Here is an 18840-nt window from a genome sequence, read left to right as displayed (position 1 = left end):
TCTCTCTCTCTCTCTCTCTCTCTCTCTCTCTCTCTCTCTCTCACACACACACACACACACACACACACACACACACACCCACCCACACCCCATAAATGCTACTCACGAATCCTCCCTAACTCCTACAATATTACACACAAGCTAGAAATTGGTACTTAACCATTGGTGGGAGAGAACGAGCATGGATTTATTCATGTTTTGTGTGGATGAGATTTATGAAGAGGGAGGCAGGATGCAAATAATAATGAAACAACATGTAAGAACTCAACAATTGATTCCCTCTTAAGCAAGCTTCAACATGAACAATATCAAAAGTAAGAAGCCATGAAAATCTAAATAACATCAAGCTTTCTAGCGATGGTTACATACTTGGTAATGTATGCATAGGTAGGGCTAAGGGAGGTAGGCACCTTGGCAAGGATAGACACACATAGGTAGGGCTAAGGAGGGGCTAAGGGAGCTAATCAAGCTTTCTAGCAATGGTTACATACTTGGTAATGTATGCATAGGTAGGGGGCTAAGGGAGTTAGGTACCTTGGCAAGGATAGACACACATAGGTAGGGCTAAGGAGGGGCTAAGGGAGCTAGGCACCTTGGAAAGGAGACACACACACACATATAGAGAGACATTTTTTATGCCCTCCAAATTCTTTCTCTTCACTTTCAATTTTAGAGTACAATTTTTTAATTATAAATTACATTGCATAATGGTGCCCCAATTACATCTACCTTTTAGCAAAGAAATGTGCAATAAATGGTCTACTCACACCAAATATTATAAAATCGGGTGCTTGCATACTTGAAAAATAGACAAAAAAAATGTGCTCTCTTCAATTCCATAGATATCACCAAAACTATAATTCACTAAACTTTATATGTACAATAAAGCACTTAACAAGATGCCTTCAAGTACATATCTGTTAAATGCATCTTGATATGTGCCTACTAATTTGATCCATTACAAATATAAGTGTGTAATGTGTGATGCATCAATCAATATTTTTGGTCCCTCAAGGAGTGAAAAATATTGATTCGGCCTCACAAGGATGAGAAGAATGAATATAAGGCCTTGTCAAGAAATGATGGGAAACGAAAGCTTCTATGAAAGGTGATTAGATTGGCTTATACTTTGAGCCTCTTTAGCCTAGTATCTATATTTAAAGATAAGAGATTAAGGTCTACAGATGTAGAAAAGGGTAAGAAGGGGAATTGGTTGAGTGCCTTCAAAAAGTGCAATAAGTGAGAAGAGAATGTGGGTAGAAAATGGAAGAATTGGCTTGCTCATCATCTTGAGACGAGAGAGGGCTTGAGTGATACAATTCATGTTTTGTGTAAATGTGGAAATATTGTGTAGCTAGAGAAGGAGAGTGTATGTAGGATAACATGTGTGAGAGAGAGAGAGAGAGAGAGAGAGAGAGAGAGAGAGAGAGAGAGAGAGAGAGAGATGCTAATGCATGCAAGCACTATCCCTAGCAAGAGCATTTTTAATACGTAGGACCGTAGAGGAGATAAGGTTATTGACGGTAGCTACAGAGCCAAGGGAGAGCTTAGCAGTGGGAACATGGTCCACAAGGATTTGGAAGGCCACAGTGAGGAGGGAGCCAGATGGAGGTGAGGGGTTGCCCAAATATTGCGTGGTGGAGTGGCCATAATTTGCGCCATCCGGGAAAATTGAGAAGCCAGAGGGCAAAAGAGCCACACAATCTGGGTCCCCACCATTGATCACTGAGCTCATTGCTGCAATATCAACTGGTGCATATACCACCACAAAGGATGTCTCATCCGCGCAACACTCTTGTAGTATCAACATGTTTGGTTGATTTGAACTCGCCGCCTGCAAAACATTGCTTCTTGTTAGCACAATAAGTTTTAGACAAATTCTCACAATAATTCCCACATTGTGAATTACCTCAACATCATGAGTTTTCTGTGAGGGAGGCACCGCATACCTAGATAGGTACGAATGGGGGCAGGGGACCACGGGCCACGTGGGGGCCCGGTGGTCCCGTGCCCCCAATCATACCTAGCTAGGTATGTGGTGCCTCTCGAGCAAAAGCTCATGATGTTATGCATGGTATGAAAAACACTGAAAAAGATTATGTTTTCCTACATGAGAATATTTCTAAATCTTCTTGTGTATAGGCTACAACTATCAACAAAATTTCAATATTAAAGTGAGTTATAAGAATGTTCTATTTGCAAAATGTCATTCTTTATAGAATTAGAAAACCCTATATTCCTGAAAAACTGGGAGGTCAATTAGAGAATCTAAAGGTGTCAACATTTAGTATATATAGTTTCTATGTTTAAATACCCTTAGATTGAATAGAAAAAAGGGGATCCCATTAAACTTGTTGATGGCCTCAAGAGCTGAAGGCTTTAAAACATAGAAGACCTAGAGGGGTGCCCATGCACTATTCACAAGAAGTTTTGGACAGATTCTCACAATAACTCCCACGTTATGACTTAACTCGACATTATGAGCTTCTCTGAGGGAGGCACGGCATACCTAGCTAGGTACGACTAGGGGCAGGGGACGGTGGGCCGGCAGTCCCCTTCCCCCAATCGTCCCGAGCTAGGTATGCGGTGCCTCCCGAGCAGAAGCTCAAATGTTATGCATTATATGAAAAACACTAAAAAAGACTCCCTTTTCCTACATGAGAAAATTTCTAAACCTTCTTGTGATTGAGTTCTGATGGGAATTTCTATTTGTTTTGGCATATTTTGCTTGTTTTTAACAATGCGAAAATGTAAGATACCTCGCAAAAAACACTATATTCCCAATAATTGTTGCCAATCTTAAAAATTTAATAGACAAGGGGTACCGGTCTGAAATCACATTGGATAAATATATCTTCACAAGTGCAAATTAGTTTCATAAAAGAATGTCTCCTAGCCAATTTAATTACAAAGATCAATTTGTTATATCTTCACAAGTGCAAATTAGTTTCATAAAAGAATGTCTCCTAGCCAATTTAATTACAAAGATCAATTTGTTCTATTTTGTTTTCTTTCTCACAATGAGCAAGCTTCTAATTAGGATCAGGCTTATGATATGTTTATTGTTAATTAAGGGCTACTTGCAACATTTAATGACGCAATGAGCAAGCTCTCTAATTAGGGTCATAAGCCTTATGATATGTTTGTTGTTAATTAAGTTCTCCTTGCAACATTTTATGACACAATGAGGCTCTTAAAAAAGATCAAAGAACTACACAAACAACTCACATTGACGCGTAGAAGAGAGACGTTGTTGTTGTTGTTGTCGTCGTGGCCCTTGGGTACATGCAGTATTTCCTCCACAACGCCCATGTTTGATAGAATATCCCACTATAAAATGAGGAAATAATTATATCAGTGAGCCTTAAAATATTTAAATTTTGTGCAATGTAAAAAAAAGTGCCAAATGAGGTTTTTGCCACAATTTTGCATATCTCTATACATACATTAATGTATTTACACAATGTATATATACCTCTTCTGTATATATATATCTATACATACATTAATGTATTTATACAATCACAAGAAGTTTTGGACAAATTCTCACAATAATTCCCACATTGTGACTTAACTCAACAATGTTATGAGTTTCTGTGAGGGAGGCACCGCATACCTAGCTAGGTATGTGGTGACTCTCGAGCAGAAGCTCATGTGATGTTATGCATGGTATGAAAAACACTGAAAAAGAGTTCGTTTTCCTACATGAGAATGTTTCTAAATCTTCTTGTGAATGTGTGTATACCTTTTCTGTATATACCACACACGCATGCGCGTGCGTGCACACACACACACACACACACACACACACACACACACACACACACACACACACACACACACACACACACACACACACACACACACACACACGTGCGCATGCACATACATGCCTACATGTGTATGTAATATATACATATATATGCATACATATGTATCTGTGTGTATGTATGCATGCATATTCTTTCTACATAATGGGCCTTAAGTTGAACATAGACATATCCTTCCTGCATAATGTACCTCAATTTTACAAGAAGAAACTATGAGAAAAGGTGTTTGAGAGCTGAAGCATGTACCTCTACTCGAGAATTCTGGTCTTGTAGAAAGTGAAAGACATCAGAGGGTGGGAGAGGAAGCCAAATGGAGGTGGCAGCACACAAAACAACTCCAGGGGGCCTCCCAGGGTCATCCACACTTTTTCTAATCAGCACTCTCACATCATCTCCAAGTCCATGAACTTCGTTGCCATCGCCGGAGCAATCAATCAATGCATCTCCTTTAGCTTTGTTTACTAATCTCAGTTGTTGACATGGCCCGCCGTCATTTGGTGAATTGATGGTCGTCGAGCTTCCACAAGAGAGGGTTATCCATGTGTGTGTGATAGATGCATTCACACCCACACAAAAGCTGTTTGTCATCCTGTCTGCAAGCTTTAAAATGCTCGTTCTACCCTCCGAGGTTGGACTCACTGTTGAACATAATAATTCACTTAATTGGTTCATAATTTTTTACTAATTATTGAAGTGCTCATATAGACTATAGACCCTATTTTAATTGACAGCATCAAAGCAACACATGCATGAACCATTACATGTGAAAAAAGTTGTAGCTAGGTGCACCAAGGTTTGCCATACCTATATCCTTGTCTGAGTTGGTAATGCTCTTGTGGATTGCATGCAAACTTTCACAACGACGACAAAGTGTAGACAACCACCGTTTTGCTCCAAAAGCCATGCCGCTGCTCACAAGTTGTTCGAAAAGTTGGTGAACCCCTCTGTACTCATCCAACTCAAAATGTTCCACCCATGTTACCTGCAAGTACTCCATGAGACTAGTAGATGAATGGATGTACCAATGATATGTAACCAATGCAAATAGACTATGGCGCGCAAAATGGACAATTGATTTTAACCCCCACAAGAAGTTTTGGACAGATTCTCACAATAATTCCAACATTATGACTTACCTCAACATCATGAGCTTCTGTGAGGGAGGCACGGCATACCTAGCTAGGTATGCGGTGCCTCCCGAACAAAACATGATGTTATGAATTGTATGAAAAACACTGAAAAAGCTCCCTTTTCCTAAATGAGAAAATTTCTAAATCTTCTTGTGCCCTATTTGGACCCTTTTCTGCACATTAATTGCTATGTAATATGCCTAAATCAATCATTGGTTTTAACCCCTATTTGGACCCTTTTCTGCACATTAATTGCTATGTAATATGCCTAAATCAATCATTGATTTTAACCCCTATTTGGACCCTTCTCTGCACACTAATTGCTATGTAATATGCCTAAATCAACCCATTTTTTGGTTTGCTAGTTTACTTAGCAGAGAAACCAAATAAAAATTATAATTAGCCCTTTCCAATTGATCAAGTGCTGAAATTTATTGTGCATTTCTACATTTCAAACCCACAATTGTGCTTCTCTCATTCAAAAATCTTTAAATGAAGAAATTTAGAGGTCACCTTAGAGTAGCCATTAGGCAAATCTTCAATTACGCATCCTGACGGGCGTCGTCGACACCGAACTAAACTTGAAGAAGAGAAACTTGTACGTGGCATGTTTTCTAGGGAGACATCAACTACCACCCACATTGGAGTTCCTTGAGCATTGCTTATTTGCTTAGCATGCCGAATAAAGTAGCTCTCCCGTGTTGGCACTAATGGAGTAGGCAATTGAAACTCTGCATATAACTAGCCCAGAGAATAAAAAAGTGAGACAATTAGATCTGTGTTTTTGTCAAAAGCATGAGCATTTGATTTAAATAATTCTACAAAATTTCTATGTATACAGAGGTATTTTCAAAGGAATTTCAAGAAAGAAACAAGGTATTCTATAATCATATAAAACAATTTATAGAATATTATGATATAACTTCAGAAACACCCCTTAAATTTCACATGCACTTGGTTCTGATGTAGTGAACTCCTTGACCCCTATTGACATGTGATAACACAAACTCTCTCTCTCTCTCTCTCTCTCTCTCTCTCTCTCTCTCTCTACATACAAGTTGCATGGCGCCATCATGATTGTTGCTCGTTCCCGAGGATAATATGTCTACAAGGAGAGCTGTGGACACAATGCAAGAGAACATGTCTGCCCATGTAGCCTAGCATATCCACCAAGGTAAAATGTTAGTAGAAGAAACAAGCCTCACCTAGGAATGTGAAAGGAAAGTAAGGGTTACTATATGGTATCATGTGATTGTACAATAAGAGGGTTTTATAAGACAGAAATCAGAGATTTCACAAAGGAAGGTCTCATATATTATAGAGAGGTCATAAAAGAAATTCTGGTGCAAAGGTGATGTCTCTCTAGTACTACTAGTGAATCTTCCAAAGTGAGTGAGTGAGTGAGTGTCTGTGTGTGCGAGAGAGAGAGAGAGAGAGAGAGAGAGAGAGAGAGAGAGAGAGAGAGACACTACATGCACATTACCATGGAAAGTAATTTTGTTGAGTGCTCACCACATTCATAAATACCTCCACCAACGATTTGGAATCCATCATGACCAAGGCTGTATCTCGAGTGCTCTCTCGCCTCATGGCCGGCGGGCTATGGTTGACTATATTGCTTGAAAATTGGTGAAAGTATTGTTGATAGTCAAGGACCTGAAGATTAGTGAGAGGGTCTAGCATCCACAAGGGCTCCTTGGCTTGTGCTACTTGCACAAGCTCATCCAAAGCTGCCATGGCATGCTCTACAACCATAGGCTTTTGACATTCTAGTAATCTAATAGGCCTATGGCTAATGGGTAACGGTGAATGATTGCATGCCTCATTGTCCACTACATTTGAGTTGTTCCCACCTTGTGTCTCATTAGGCAAGTGGACAGTCGAGTTTGTTGTGGAGGTTGGTGATGGTAGCGTAGACCCTAGGTTCAGTGCAGATATGGGGCGGCCTACATGCTTAGCCGCGATTTTGGATATACGATCAATCTGTTCATAAAAAAAAAAGATGAAAAAATTAAAATATAATATATATTCTATTTATACTACTACTTTATGTAGCTTAAGAATTTCAAGCAAGGAGAAAACTTCCACGTGTCACACAGCGGTGGCTTTCAATTAAATCTTTTAATCTAATCGAAAGTGAAGGTCTTTGCAAACAATCTAATCTTCTAATCAAAACACAAGAAGATTTAGGAATTTTCTCACATAGGAAAACAAAGTCTTTTTCTGTGTTTTTCGTACAATGCATAACATCATGAGCTTCTATGAGAGAGGCACCGCATATCTACCTAGGTACGATTGGGGGCAAGGGACCACCGGCCCCCCCACCCAGCTGGCGGTCCTCTGCCCCCAATCATACCTAAGGGCACCACATACGATTGGGGGGCTCGGTGGTCCCCTGCCCCAATCGTACCTAGCTAGATATACGATGACTCCCTCACAGAAGCTCATGATGTTGAGGTAAGTCACAATGTGGAAGTTATTGTGAGAATTTGACCAAAACTTTCACAGGACTCCGCCCAATCATACCTAAGGGCACCACATATGATTGGGGGGCTCGGTGGTCCCCTGCCCCAATCGTACCTAGCTAGATATACAATGACTCCCTCATAGAAGCTCATGATGTTGAGGTAAGTCACAATGTGGAAGTTATTGTGAGAATTTGACCAAAACTTCTTGTGAAAGTGAAGGGTAAAAACTGTGTGTGTATTTGTGGGTGTGTGTGTGTGGAGAGAGAGAGAGAGAGAGAGAGAGAGAGAGTTTGTAGGAGCTTTTGTGTGTGTGCACGTAGAAACTTGGGATACTCAACTTGATATTGTGTGTCAACATTGTCATGAGCGTTAGATGAATGGACAAATGGAAGCTTGTACATATGATGATTTGTATGTAAACTACATCACCTATTTTTTATGAGTGTTAAACGTGAATGAGGCAGATTATATCAATATTAGCCTACTACACGCATGAATATTATGCCAAAAATTACCTCCTCACGAAGTCGAACGTTCTCAATGCGCAATTGTTGCTCGTCAAAGGAGACATCGGTGAGGGTAGCAGGCCCCCCACAATTGGGGCAGCTCACATTGGCCATGGCATCGCGCAATGCCAAATTTTCTGCACGTAGCTTCTCGTTCTCTGTCCGCAAGTATGTGTTGTCATGCCTCTCGTGTTGTGCCTAAAATAACCCAAAAATCCAAATCTCTCTCTCTCTCTCTCTCTCTCTCTCTCTCCCCACCGAAAAGGAAAAACAAAAACACACACGCATTATTTGCATGCATGCCAATGCATGTGCAAATTCGGGTGATTTGTTGTTTGGGTTGTTGTGAGAGAGAGAGAGAGAGAGGGAGAGAATTGACAGAGATTTGTTGAGCAAGTATGTATGGATCCATGTATGCGTAAATGCTAAGTGTATATTTGTTTGGTTTGCTTCCTTTTAAAAAACTTAGAAATAGGAGTTGAGTGTTGTAATGAATACCATGCTTAGGAGCAGGATAAAATCACTACGGTGACCATATTCGTTGGCTAGAAAGGCAACCAAATTTTTATGAAGTCACATCTTCAAAGGGAAAAAAACAAGGAAAGCCCACCATTCGAAGATCACTACCTTCACTTGCGTCCTCTTGTTTTGAAACCAAAACTTGACTTGTCGAGGATCGAGCTTGAGGTCCCTACTTAGCTCCAATCGTTGTTTCTCGTCTGGATGCGGACACTCCTTGAAGACTCTGCGACAATAGTGATTTTAATAATTTTAAGGATTTTTTTTGCAAAACTCACAATTGTGAGTGGATAGTATTAAGAACATCAGAAATATACACAAACCTTGAGCTCGGACCGAGCCTTGAGGGTCAAAGGATTACAAGTTTTCTACTTGACATAGAGACGGCCACAACTACTCCTAGGCTTTACTTATTACAATATGTCATGTATTGTTCTAGACCAATGCCTACAAAGAACACATACACCCCCTCATGCACACCACACAGTTTGCAACAATGTGGATGGACCCAATGAAACTTGAACCCTGAATCTTGAGAGCCCTATTCAAAGGCCTTTCCAGTTGAGTCATTGTCCAATCGATGTTGGTTAAAAAAAATGTATATCCGTAGTATTACATTTCTTATTTAGGAAAATTGAGCAAAATTATCTTTTGTTCCAATAAAAAAGAGAGCCAGCCGGTGCCTAAGGGTAGCCAATCCTCCAAGGGTCTATTGTAGCTAGAAGTTAAAGTTCCAAAAAGGGCAGAACTTTTGTCGAAATAAGGTTGCTGTCTAGGTCATATGAGCTTAAATTCTGATCCTAACCAAATAAAAGGAGTGGTCAGAATGGCCTATATCTATACTATTATAAAAGGGGGAGGGATTTTTGAACCCCCCCCCCCCCCCCCCCCCCCCCCCACCCCACCCCCAACACCTGGCGAGAGCTCCTTCATCCAGCGTGTGCTCCCTAACAGCCCCCGGCCACACAATGTGTATGTTTGTTTGTGTGTGTGTGTGTGTGTGTGGGAGAGAGAGAGAGAGGCGGCCAAGGAGGGAGGGAGAGAGAGGCGCACGCCACCGGCCGTACTAGTATAAGATGATGGGAGACCTCTTAAACATTAAATAAAGTGACTTTCCCTTACTTTAATGGAAAAAGTATGACCTATTTAAATGGAAAAATTATGCCTAGTCACCAAACCTAATCTAATGGTCCACAATAAGCTTAATCCAATAGTCCAAAGTTGCTCTTAAGAGTTTGAGGTGACCACTGATGGCAAAAATTAAAGCTTTGAAAACTTAATCCAATGGTACACAATTGCTGACGACAAGCTTAATCCGATGGCCCACAGTTGCTGACGACAAGCTTAATCCGATGCGTACCTTTCCATTTCTTGAATTTGGTGCTGAGAGTGCCGATGGTATCGTTTCTTGGTGGGGCGCCCGGCCTGCTCGATTTCACACTCGTCCGGGTTGTCGCTACTGGACTTGCTCTCATACTCGTCCATGTTGAGCATCAGCAGGCTGGTGGCGCCTTTCGCGAGCCCACGATTTAGGTAATAGCTGTCGTTAATGAGGTGATTAGGGTTCTGGTGGCTCTGGCAGTCCAAGCCCTGCTGCTGATCAGCGTTGTCATACTGCTGTAGCTGGCTCTGGCTATGGCTATGGCTGTCCAAGCTGCAGCTCTCGTCCATGAATTGATTGTCATTCACAGCGGTACTAATATTGTTGTGGGTTGCCAGGCTCTCTGCATTGCAGGCAGGTGGGTTCATGAGGGGAGCTGCTGTGTGTGTGTTATAAGCTGTGGGTAGCTTGCTGATTAGGCAGCTGCTGGACTGCAACTGGGCGGCCATAGTCTCTCTCTCTCTCTCTCTCTCTCTCTCTCTCTCTCTCTCTCTCTCTCTGCAGTTACCTGTGTGTGCTGCTTTTATACTATGCTGTAGCAAAAATGGGTGCTCTCTCTCTCTCTCTCTCTCTCTCTCTCAGTATTAAACCTTAGCATCCGCAAAAGCAAAGAGTAATACCAACATGCTGTTATGAGCTGAGCGGAGATCGCCCTACAAGGGAATATATGAACCACGCTGAGCTCACACTGAAGCATGGTGCATATATATGTGTATATGTATGCAATGCATGCATATGAGCATCTAACATTAATATCTGAGCTGGGCGAAGTTGAAAGCGCTCCCGAGTCCCCACACGTCTCTTTGTTGAGGAGTCTGATCTCTCTCTCTCTCTCTCTCTCTCTCTCTCTCTCTCACACACACACACACACACACAACACACACACACACACACACACACAGATTCACTCTGTGAGTGCATTTCAAAAATGGCGAGTAGCGTGGGGCTCCTATTTTGAGTGTGTTGTGGCCTTAATGACAGCACGGACATTAGAAATTGTCCCGGCAGGTATGCAACTGACCATCACCTTATAAGCTATCGCCGGTGCCTTTACACTCTTGTCTGTTGTCCGTGCTATCCCCTTCTCAAACTACCCCAGCACAGAGAGTTTCCTATTTAAACATATTCTCTTGCCTTGGATATATATACGTACATCACAATATCAAATTATCATCTCTCCAGGCAATTAATATCTATGTAATTACCTCAATTGTAGATTTACAAATATGTGTAACACTTAAGCTTGATTTTTTAAAGGCATTTTTAGCCTCTTTTTTTCCAGCAAAGTAATGAAATTTATATTAACAAGAGAAAGAAGACTTAGTAACATCAAGCACCTCAAAAAGGTGACACCCAAAACAGAAAGAGCCTAACCCAAACCATCCTAACCCCCCAACCCCCCAGTCCATCTCAGATCACATATACAAAATACTAGATCCCAATACAAAAGATTTTCTATGACACTCCAAAGACATGTAGCAAATTTATCATATCCTGCAGTTTTTCATAAAGTCCCCAGCTTTGGCCACATCGTCATAGGCATCTTTAATTGCTCCCCTGTTGGCGGCCAGCATGTTGCCTATTTCCTTCAGCTTTCTCTTGTTCAGTGGTAGTGCTCTATCTTTGTGAGGCAAGGAGAGTTGGAACTTTTCTGCATCCTGTATAATCCAATTATGCAGATATAGAGATTAATTTGGTTGATCTTCAACTTGTACACCTGCAAGTTAAATTCAACAAAAAAGAACTTAGGCGGGGCCGGTGCCTGGTAAGTCTTGTCAAACCCAAAGCTATTTCTCAGTTTCCAAATATTTGCAAGAACTCTGCCCTCGTACGATTTCAATAAGAGGAGAGAATGCCTACAGAGTCACCTAACAGCAATTGTCTCCACGAGACAGGGGACTTAAGAACTGCCTTTAGAAGAGAGAGGATATTGGCTGACTGGGGGCAAGACAGAAACATATGGCATATAGATTCGACTTCTCTTTTGCATCTAGAGCAAATCACCGATGATACCCCTGCTTTCAATCTTCTCTCACCAGTCTAGATGGCTTTATGGAGGGTGAGCCATAGCATCACTAATTTCTTAGGCTGGATGTCGTTATCCCAAATCTTCCTGAATTAATTTAAACATCCATTGTCTTCTATCTAGGCTAACATTCCATCTTCTGTTCAAAGTGATGTGTAAAGGGGGACTAATATTCATGATTAAAATCTAGGGATGGTGCATGGAGCTCTAATCCCCCTCTTTCCATCCGAAGGAACTAAGCTAAATTGTGTCCCTGTGAGATAGTTTTCAAATGTCATCTTTAAGAAACATTTCCATTCTTGATAGGATGAGAGTCAATTCCCACGGCTGAAGAGAGCACTGAAGTAACAATTCATCCAACGACTTCCACGTGTGAAGGTGAGAACACTACAAGAGCTAGCTTAAATTCGGGCATCAATGGTGGGCACTAGTATATGTGTAGGTAAATATGGAGGGAGATCAAGTTTTTAAAAAAATTAATTTTTGAATTTCCAACGCTCATATCGGCGCCTATATAGATGACGCCGATATACAGACGCCCATACCAATGCTCATACAGGCGCCTATACCGACACCAGTATCGATGGACCCTATAAAAAACAAAACCGCGAGTCTTTCCTGCATCCCTCCTTTCTTTGCTTCTTCTCTTGCCCTCCTCCTCCTCATTTGTTGCAAATCTGCTACCTAATGACTTGCCGGAGGTGAGATTAATCTCACTTGTGGACTACTCCCCATCATCAAGGTGAGATTCTTTTCAAGTTTCCTTGTAGGTTTGTTCAATTTAGTGTATGTGTGTGTAACATAGCGTGTGTGTGCGCATTTTTGCAGGTTTGAGGATGTTTTTGCAACTCTTTCTTGCTCAAATAGGCCGTATGTGAGTGCTCTTTCTTTTTTGTTGCATACACACATATTCACATAAATATGCATGCAAGTAAATAAAAATGCACACTAAACAATATACTAAACACATATAATTAAACACACTGCATGCACATACAATCACATTTGAAATTTATTAATGTCAATGTAAAAATGTTCAAGTTATAAATCTGGTTTTATTGTTGATTAGTTTTGATTATTTTCATATGTTTGATCTTTTTACGTTTAGCGGTTTAGCATCAAGTTTCAGTTTAGGTTATAGGTTAGCGGTTTTTGATTTGGCCACTTTAAATTTGCTAATTGTTGTATTAGTTTCATTAATCCACTTATATAGGGTTAGCTAGCTACTTATGTAATAAAGCGACGTTTACTGTTTCAGTCCAGTTAAGGTTAGCAACTTAGGTTTTAGTTGTTTGCAATTTGGTTGTTTCAAGCCGCTTATTATGGTTAGCGGCTTTAGATTTGGCCGCTCTAAATCGCCTTAGGTGTCATATTAGTTTATCCATTTCAATAATCTGCTTAAGATTAACCATTTATAGGCTAAGGGATTGAACTATTTCAACCCACTTAGGATAGGTAGTTGGGCTATTTCAACCCACTTAGTGTTAATTGTTGGCCATGGGATATTTCAAACTTAAAAAAAAACACAAATAAAATTCAAAAACCGCTTGTGCACTTGGGGCAAGCAGTAGGCATAGTGGCTAGAAGAAACGGCAAGTGTGCAAGCCATTTATGAAGTTCGGCTACGTTTTTTTGAGAAAAAACGCAAACAAACTACAGAAATGCCTTGCACACTTGCCATATTTTCTTGCTACTTTGCATATGGCTTGCCCATTTGCTTGTTTTTGGTTTGGGCAAGCCGTATGCGTTCTTGTTAGCAAAAACAAAAAGATAGAAAGACGTTCTTGAAGTCGATATGCGTTTTTAAGAAATGCAAACAAGCTTTAAAAACGGATCGCTCTCTTGTCGTTTGTGCTAACAAGAACGAATATGGATTGTCCAAACCATCAATAGGAAAATGGAAAAACCATATGCAAAGTAGCAAGCAAATATGGCAAGCCGTGTACAGAACAGGAAGCAAAAATTATAGGTGCACAAGTCGTTTCTGAAGTCCGTTTGCATTTTTATTGATTAAAATGCAAACAAACTTCAAAAATGGCTTGTACACTTGTCTCTTGTCAAGACTTGTCTTAACCATCCATAGGTGCAAACATTCTTGAAGTCCTTGAAGTCCGTATGCAAATTTTATAGAAAAATGCAAACTGAATTTAAAAATGACTTGCTCGTTTGTCGTTTCTGCTAACAAGAACGCAAGTGGATTTCCCAAACCATCACTAGGCAAATGGGCAAGCCATACTCAAAGTAGCAAGCAAATATGACAAGCCGTGTGCAATCCATATGCATTCTGAGGGTTAGCAGCTTAGGGTAAGGTGGCTCTTGAAACCCTATGGTCCTAATCTCCATGCACGTTTAGACTGAGGTGTGCGGGGATCGGGCATGGCTCAAGAATGTGAGGTTGTTAGAGCTAGCTAGCGGCAAATAGTAGAAAAAATGCAAATGGACTTCGAAAATGACTTGTGTACTTCAAAAACGCAAACGTACTTTGATAAACAAAGTAAAATAACGCAATCGGACTTTAATAACGCACACAGACTTAAAAAATCCTAATATATAGTCATTGACCAATAAAGACACGATTATTACCCTGTGGTCCTAATTTTCGTGCACCTCTAGACCGAGGTGTGCAGGGATCGGGCATGGCTAGCGAATGTGAGGTTGATAGAGCTAGCGGCAAATAGTAGAAAAAATGCAAATAGACTTCAAAAATGACTTGTGTACTTCAAAAATGCAATGGACTTTGATAAATGAAGTAAAATAACGCAATCAGACTTCAATAGCGCACACAGACTTCAAAGACCCTAATATATAGTCATTAATCAATAAAGACAAGATTAATACTCTGTGGTCCTAATCTCCGTGCACCTCTAGACCGAGGTGTAGCGGGATCAGGCATGGCTAGAGAATGTGAGGTTGTCATGTATTGTGATGTAGTTAGTAGTGTGTACTTATAACAAGAGTGGTTTAATTATTTGTTGCACCATTGGTAGATAAAGTATGGACGATAGGATGGTGTGTCCTTGTGCGCATTACAAGCATCAGATCTTTTGAAAACAATGAAATTTGCGACCAGCACATACGCAATAACGGTCTCTTTCCCATAGAGCAACTACAAGACCTGCGTTATTGATCTCATGGTCTAGAGACATTAGATCAACCTCCATAAGTAGATATTACTCCAACTTCATCCCAAAGAAGACGGTTTTCAAACGAACATCCATTGACTGAGTCCACCCAACCAATACCTGATGTGGCATTTCAAGAAGTAGAGATGGAGCAGATGTTAGAAGCGTTCTTTGACATGGATCCCATCATTGAAAAAATAGAAGACAACAACCTTCAAGGCAATACTGCGAACCAACCTCAGTCATCCTTTCCATATTGATGGTATGGTAGCAAAGATAAAGAGGGCAAGATGATGCAAACTCTTGCACGTATGCTGCTTTACAATGGAGTAAAAATCTGAGTTCTCCGTACCGCTTTGGCAATGTTTAATTTGCACTCTGTCTACGGGTGGTCTGATGCCTCCTTCATAGAGCTTTTTAGAATACATTGTATCCTAAGCATGCCAAAGTGCAAATTACAATTGAATAATGTGATCAAGGGGTTGACTTGTTCATGTAATGACAGGTTGCTCAACGAAAAAATCTTACCGGAAGGCAATCACATGCCCCCTACCCATCCAACCGCTAAACAGCTTCTTACTAATTTGGGCTTGAATTACCACAAAATACATGCATGTCCTAATGATTGTATACTTTTTTGGAATGAGTATGTAAATTTGAAACAATGTCCAAATTGTGGATCAAAGAGGTATAGAGAGGATACACAAGACAAGAGTGGAGTGATTCAAGTGAACTCTAGGCGGGTGTGGACAGATGTGCGGGATGCATTCGTACTTCCGTAGCATTGTGAACAAGTTGTGTACACACTAGATCCACTATGGAGAGAAAATGATAGGTCAAAGAGCTTCATGAACAAAGTGCAAGGCCGATGGATGATATAAGTTTGTATTTTGAGTTGGAAGTCAGTGGTGAGCATATGTGTAAACCAGAGATAAGCTTTCCAATACTGAAGTTGATGCAGAGAGCGATGAAGAAGTGGAGTTTGATGACGAAGATGCAGAAGTACAGATTGAGATAGACAGCTTTGTTGCATCAGCTCTCATAGATGATGAGAGATTAACTACAGATTTTTGTTAGGAACTCTGTCATAAAACTCTTTTTATTAGTCTACAATGTTGATAGATTCATTGAGTTGTGTTGCAGTTTCGTTTTTTTGTTATTTGTATTCCTTAGCGTTTCTTTTGTAAACTAACATATTTTATTTGTGTTATTTATGTATCTATAGCCATGGTCGATGAAGATGATACATACTCTCCTAGTTTTAGTTTTCTTGTCACTCCGACCGGCATGTCAGCCGAGCAAATGGGCTCCTCTTTGACACAGTTCACACTAGAGCATATTAGTTACACACAGAACCTTTGGACAAGTGTTTCCTCTAGACCTACTACGTCCGCCCCTACGCCTAGGACTAGTGTGCCCTCTACACCGACCAGCCCCACACCTCAGTCAAGTGTGCCCCCTACACCAACCGGTGGTTCATCTTTGAGACAAGGTAGGCATCATTCTGGAGGCGGTGGTTGCTATGGTAGCGGTTCTATTGTTGCGTCCACACCAACAAAAGAGCATCCACCACTCTTTTGAGTAGATAGTTCACCGATCGGCACACCACGTACACCTTGGGGATCACACGAGCATGATCCTAGCAAGGTGTACAAGAGCAAGGATGGGGCTGTTATGGCGGATAAGGCTGGAAAGGCCATGCAATAGAGGATTTGGTAGCCCTATACAACTCAGTTTGGCCACTCTGTGATGGAGATTTGACATAATCAAGATGATGAAAGAACGAGTTACATCGTTGATGCCATTCACAGAGAGTACATGCCAGCAGAGGGGTACGATCCAGTCTCGAATGACTGGATTTTGGGTGTGGTGTGTGCACCAATGTCACACCGTCAGTCAGAGGCGAGAGACAGGCACAAGGACGACAGTCCAAAGCCGTCATGGTTGGACGTAGAGGAGTGGGCAGGGATTGCATGAGAGACACAAGACAATCCTGATAGATTTCAGTAGTAGAGAGATGCAGCCAAAGCACGTTTGGAGTCTGCTTGAGCGTCACATCTTGGAAGTGCAGGCTACAATACACTTCAACATGAGTTTGTAAGTATTATATGTATGCTTTAAATTGTTGAAAATGTATATGTTATTTGAAAATTTATCTCATGATTAAGATTTTAATTTTGTGGTTTTGTTCTTCTTACAATTTTGCTAATCTATATACACTCGCTCTTTAGCGTCAAGTTGTAGGTGGAGTGCGGTTGCTTGTACACTCTTCCTTGGGCAGAGAGGGCTGTTTTCTATTGCTGCAGTACATGCAACATCAGTTTCCAGCCCTCTCTGTCTAATTGTTTTTTGCAAATTTTACCGTCGATATAGAGTTCGGTATGTACAAATGCTGGTATACGCCTTGGAACAGACGTCGGTATAGTAATATAGTATATCGGCGTATGTATCGGTGCATATACACACGTTCTTTTCATTGCTTATTGTGACACCGAATATACCGGTGCATATACCGAGGACATGATATCGACCTTTATTCCAATGCTTATTCCATTTCATTTTAGTATTAAAACTAGCTTTGAGTCATCGGTATCTGCATCGATTTTTGCGCAGCATGTTGTAGTGGAAGACCATAGGTCTCCCTAGGTGGACATACCTTTCTTGTGACATCAAAGAGTGTACGATGCTGTCGATCAGTAATAGGGCTTATGGGAGACAAAGGGGCCACCATATGGAATCAAACTGCCGGACAAGTATAGAGTTGTTTGTGTTCTAGAACACTAACAATTTAGCCCTAGACCAAACCCCATTTTTTCCATACTAAGGAGGATGAAGGACCATTCAAGTCGGTCATGTGCATTATCAAAATCAATCTTGACAAAAACATAATCCAATCCAATGTCTTTAGCATATTGTATTCCTTCCTAAAGAGCAATGATCAACTCAATGATCCTGCTCCCCTTAATAAATCCTTTTTGTTTAGAACAAATCCATCTCATTAGAATAGGGGTGACCAGGAGAGAAACCACTTTGGCAAATATCTTATAGCAGGTGTTGAGCATTGTGAGAGGCCTCCGATTGGCAAGGTCATCCCTAGCACCTTTTTTGTGCAATAGTTTTATGATCAACGCGTTTATAGCTAGAGTAAGAAAGAGAACGAAAGCAAAAAGATTCCTCCCAGACCTTGAGAAGGAAAGGAGCCAGGACTTCTTTGAAAACCTGGAAAAATTATGCGGATAACCCATCAACATCGGGGATTTATGGGGAGCTAAAGATTCAATGAATGATTTGATTTCCGAGATAGAAAATGAGAGATCGGCTTGCTGCACACGGATTCAAGGTGTCTGTGTAAAATACCCAAAATAGCATAGTACAAGTAATAAACCATAGAATTTGTATACCTGATGATCGCACATGCACATAATGGAAGAGATGCACAATCTGAGAGATAGAGAGTGTAAGAGAGAGAGGAGGAATGCGTGCAAGTGCACCTCCTAGAATGGAGTGGTCGGAGAGTATATAGAGAAGAGAAGAATGACACAGACGCTGGGTGCAATTTCCCCCCGTGTAAGAGTGAGAATTTTCCTCTTGCAGGCATTTATTTATAGATTTCTTGAATGCTCAAAATGAATACATGCTAGCCAATTGGACATGATTGGTCATAGCACATAAAGAGCACTTAAATAATGAAATGTCTATAAATGTGCTATCCTTTCGTATAACCCTTATCTTTTTCCACCTTTCACCTGCAATAAATAATACATTTTCATTACATACCTTTCCATTAGAAAGCAACTATCCTCACTTTTGCAAAGATAGAGATGTGCAAACTAGACTTGTCAAAAAAATAGTGGTTAG

General features: G+C 40.7%; 1 protein-coding gene across 1 annotated transcript; it reads right to left on the bottom strand.

Annotated features, from left to right (window-relative positions):
* Positions 1-1386: 1386 nt before the first annotated feature.
* Positions 1387-10464, bottom strand: LOC147452638 (homeobox-leucine zipper protein HDG2-like). Its single transcript, XM_086518271.1, has 10 exons — positions 9814-10464; positions 8562-8679; positions 7944-8132; positions 6473-6943; positions 6016-6117; positions 5474-5701; positions 4635-4812; positions 4077-4468; positions 3229-3330; positions 1387-1834 (listed from the first exon to the last, which is right to left on the bottom strand). The coding sequence occupies exons 1-10, from the start codon at positions 10281-10283 to the stop codon at positions 1448-1450; spliced, it is 2637 nt and encodes an 878-aa protein (XP_086374397.1). The 5' UTR covers positions 10284-10464; the 3' UTR covers positions 1387-1447.
* Between the last annotated feature and the right edge of the window lie 8376 nt (positions 10465-18840).

Source organism: Adiantum capillus-veneris, chromosome 8, assembly GCF_014529385.1.
Source record: "Adiantum capillus-veneris isolate H3 chromosome 8, ASM1452938v2, whole genome shotgun sequence".
In the NCBI taxonomy this organism is placed as follows: Eukaryota; Viridiplantae; Streptophyta; class Polypodiopsida; order Polypodiales; family Pteridaceae; genus Adiantum; species Adiantum capillus-veneris.
The sequence above is the reverse complement of the archived record's forward strand: the minus strand, read 5'-3'. Positions and strand labels throughout refer to the sequence as shown.

Bases quoted from the DNA above. Each gene is read 5' to 3' on its own strand.
- LOC147452638 (XM_086518271.1), bottom strand. From the start codon at position 10,283: ATGGCCGCCCAGTTGCAGTCCAGCAGCTGCCTAATCAGCAAGCTACCC. The intron at 8,133-8,561 runs GTAGTGATCTTC...GGGTTATTTTAG, and splicing joins ACAAGAGGACGCAAGTGAAG to GCACAACACGAGAGGCATGA. The intron at 4,813-5,473 runs GTGACCTCTAAA...GAGTACTTGCAG, and splicing joins TGCCTAATGGCTACTCTAAG to GTAACATGGGTGGAACATTT.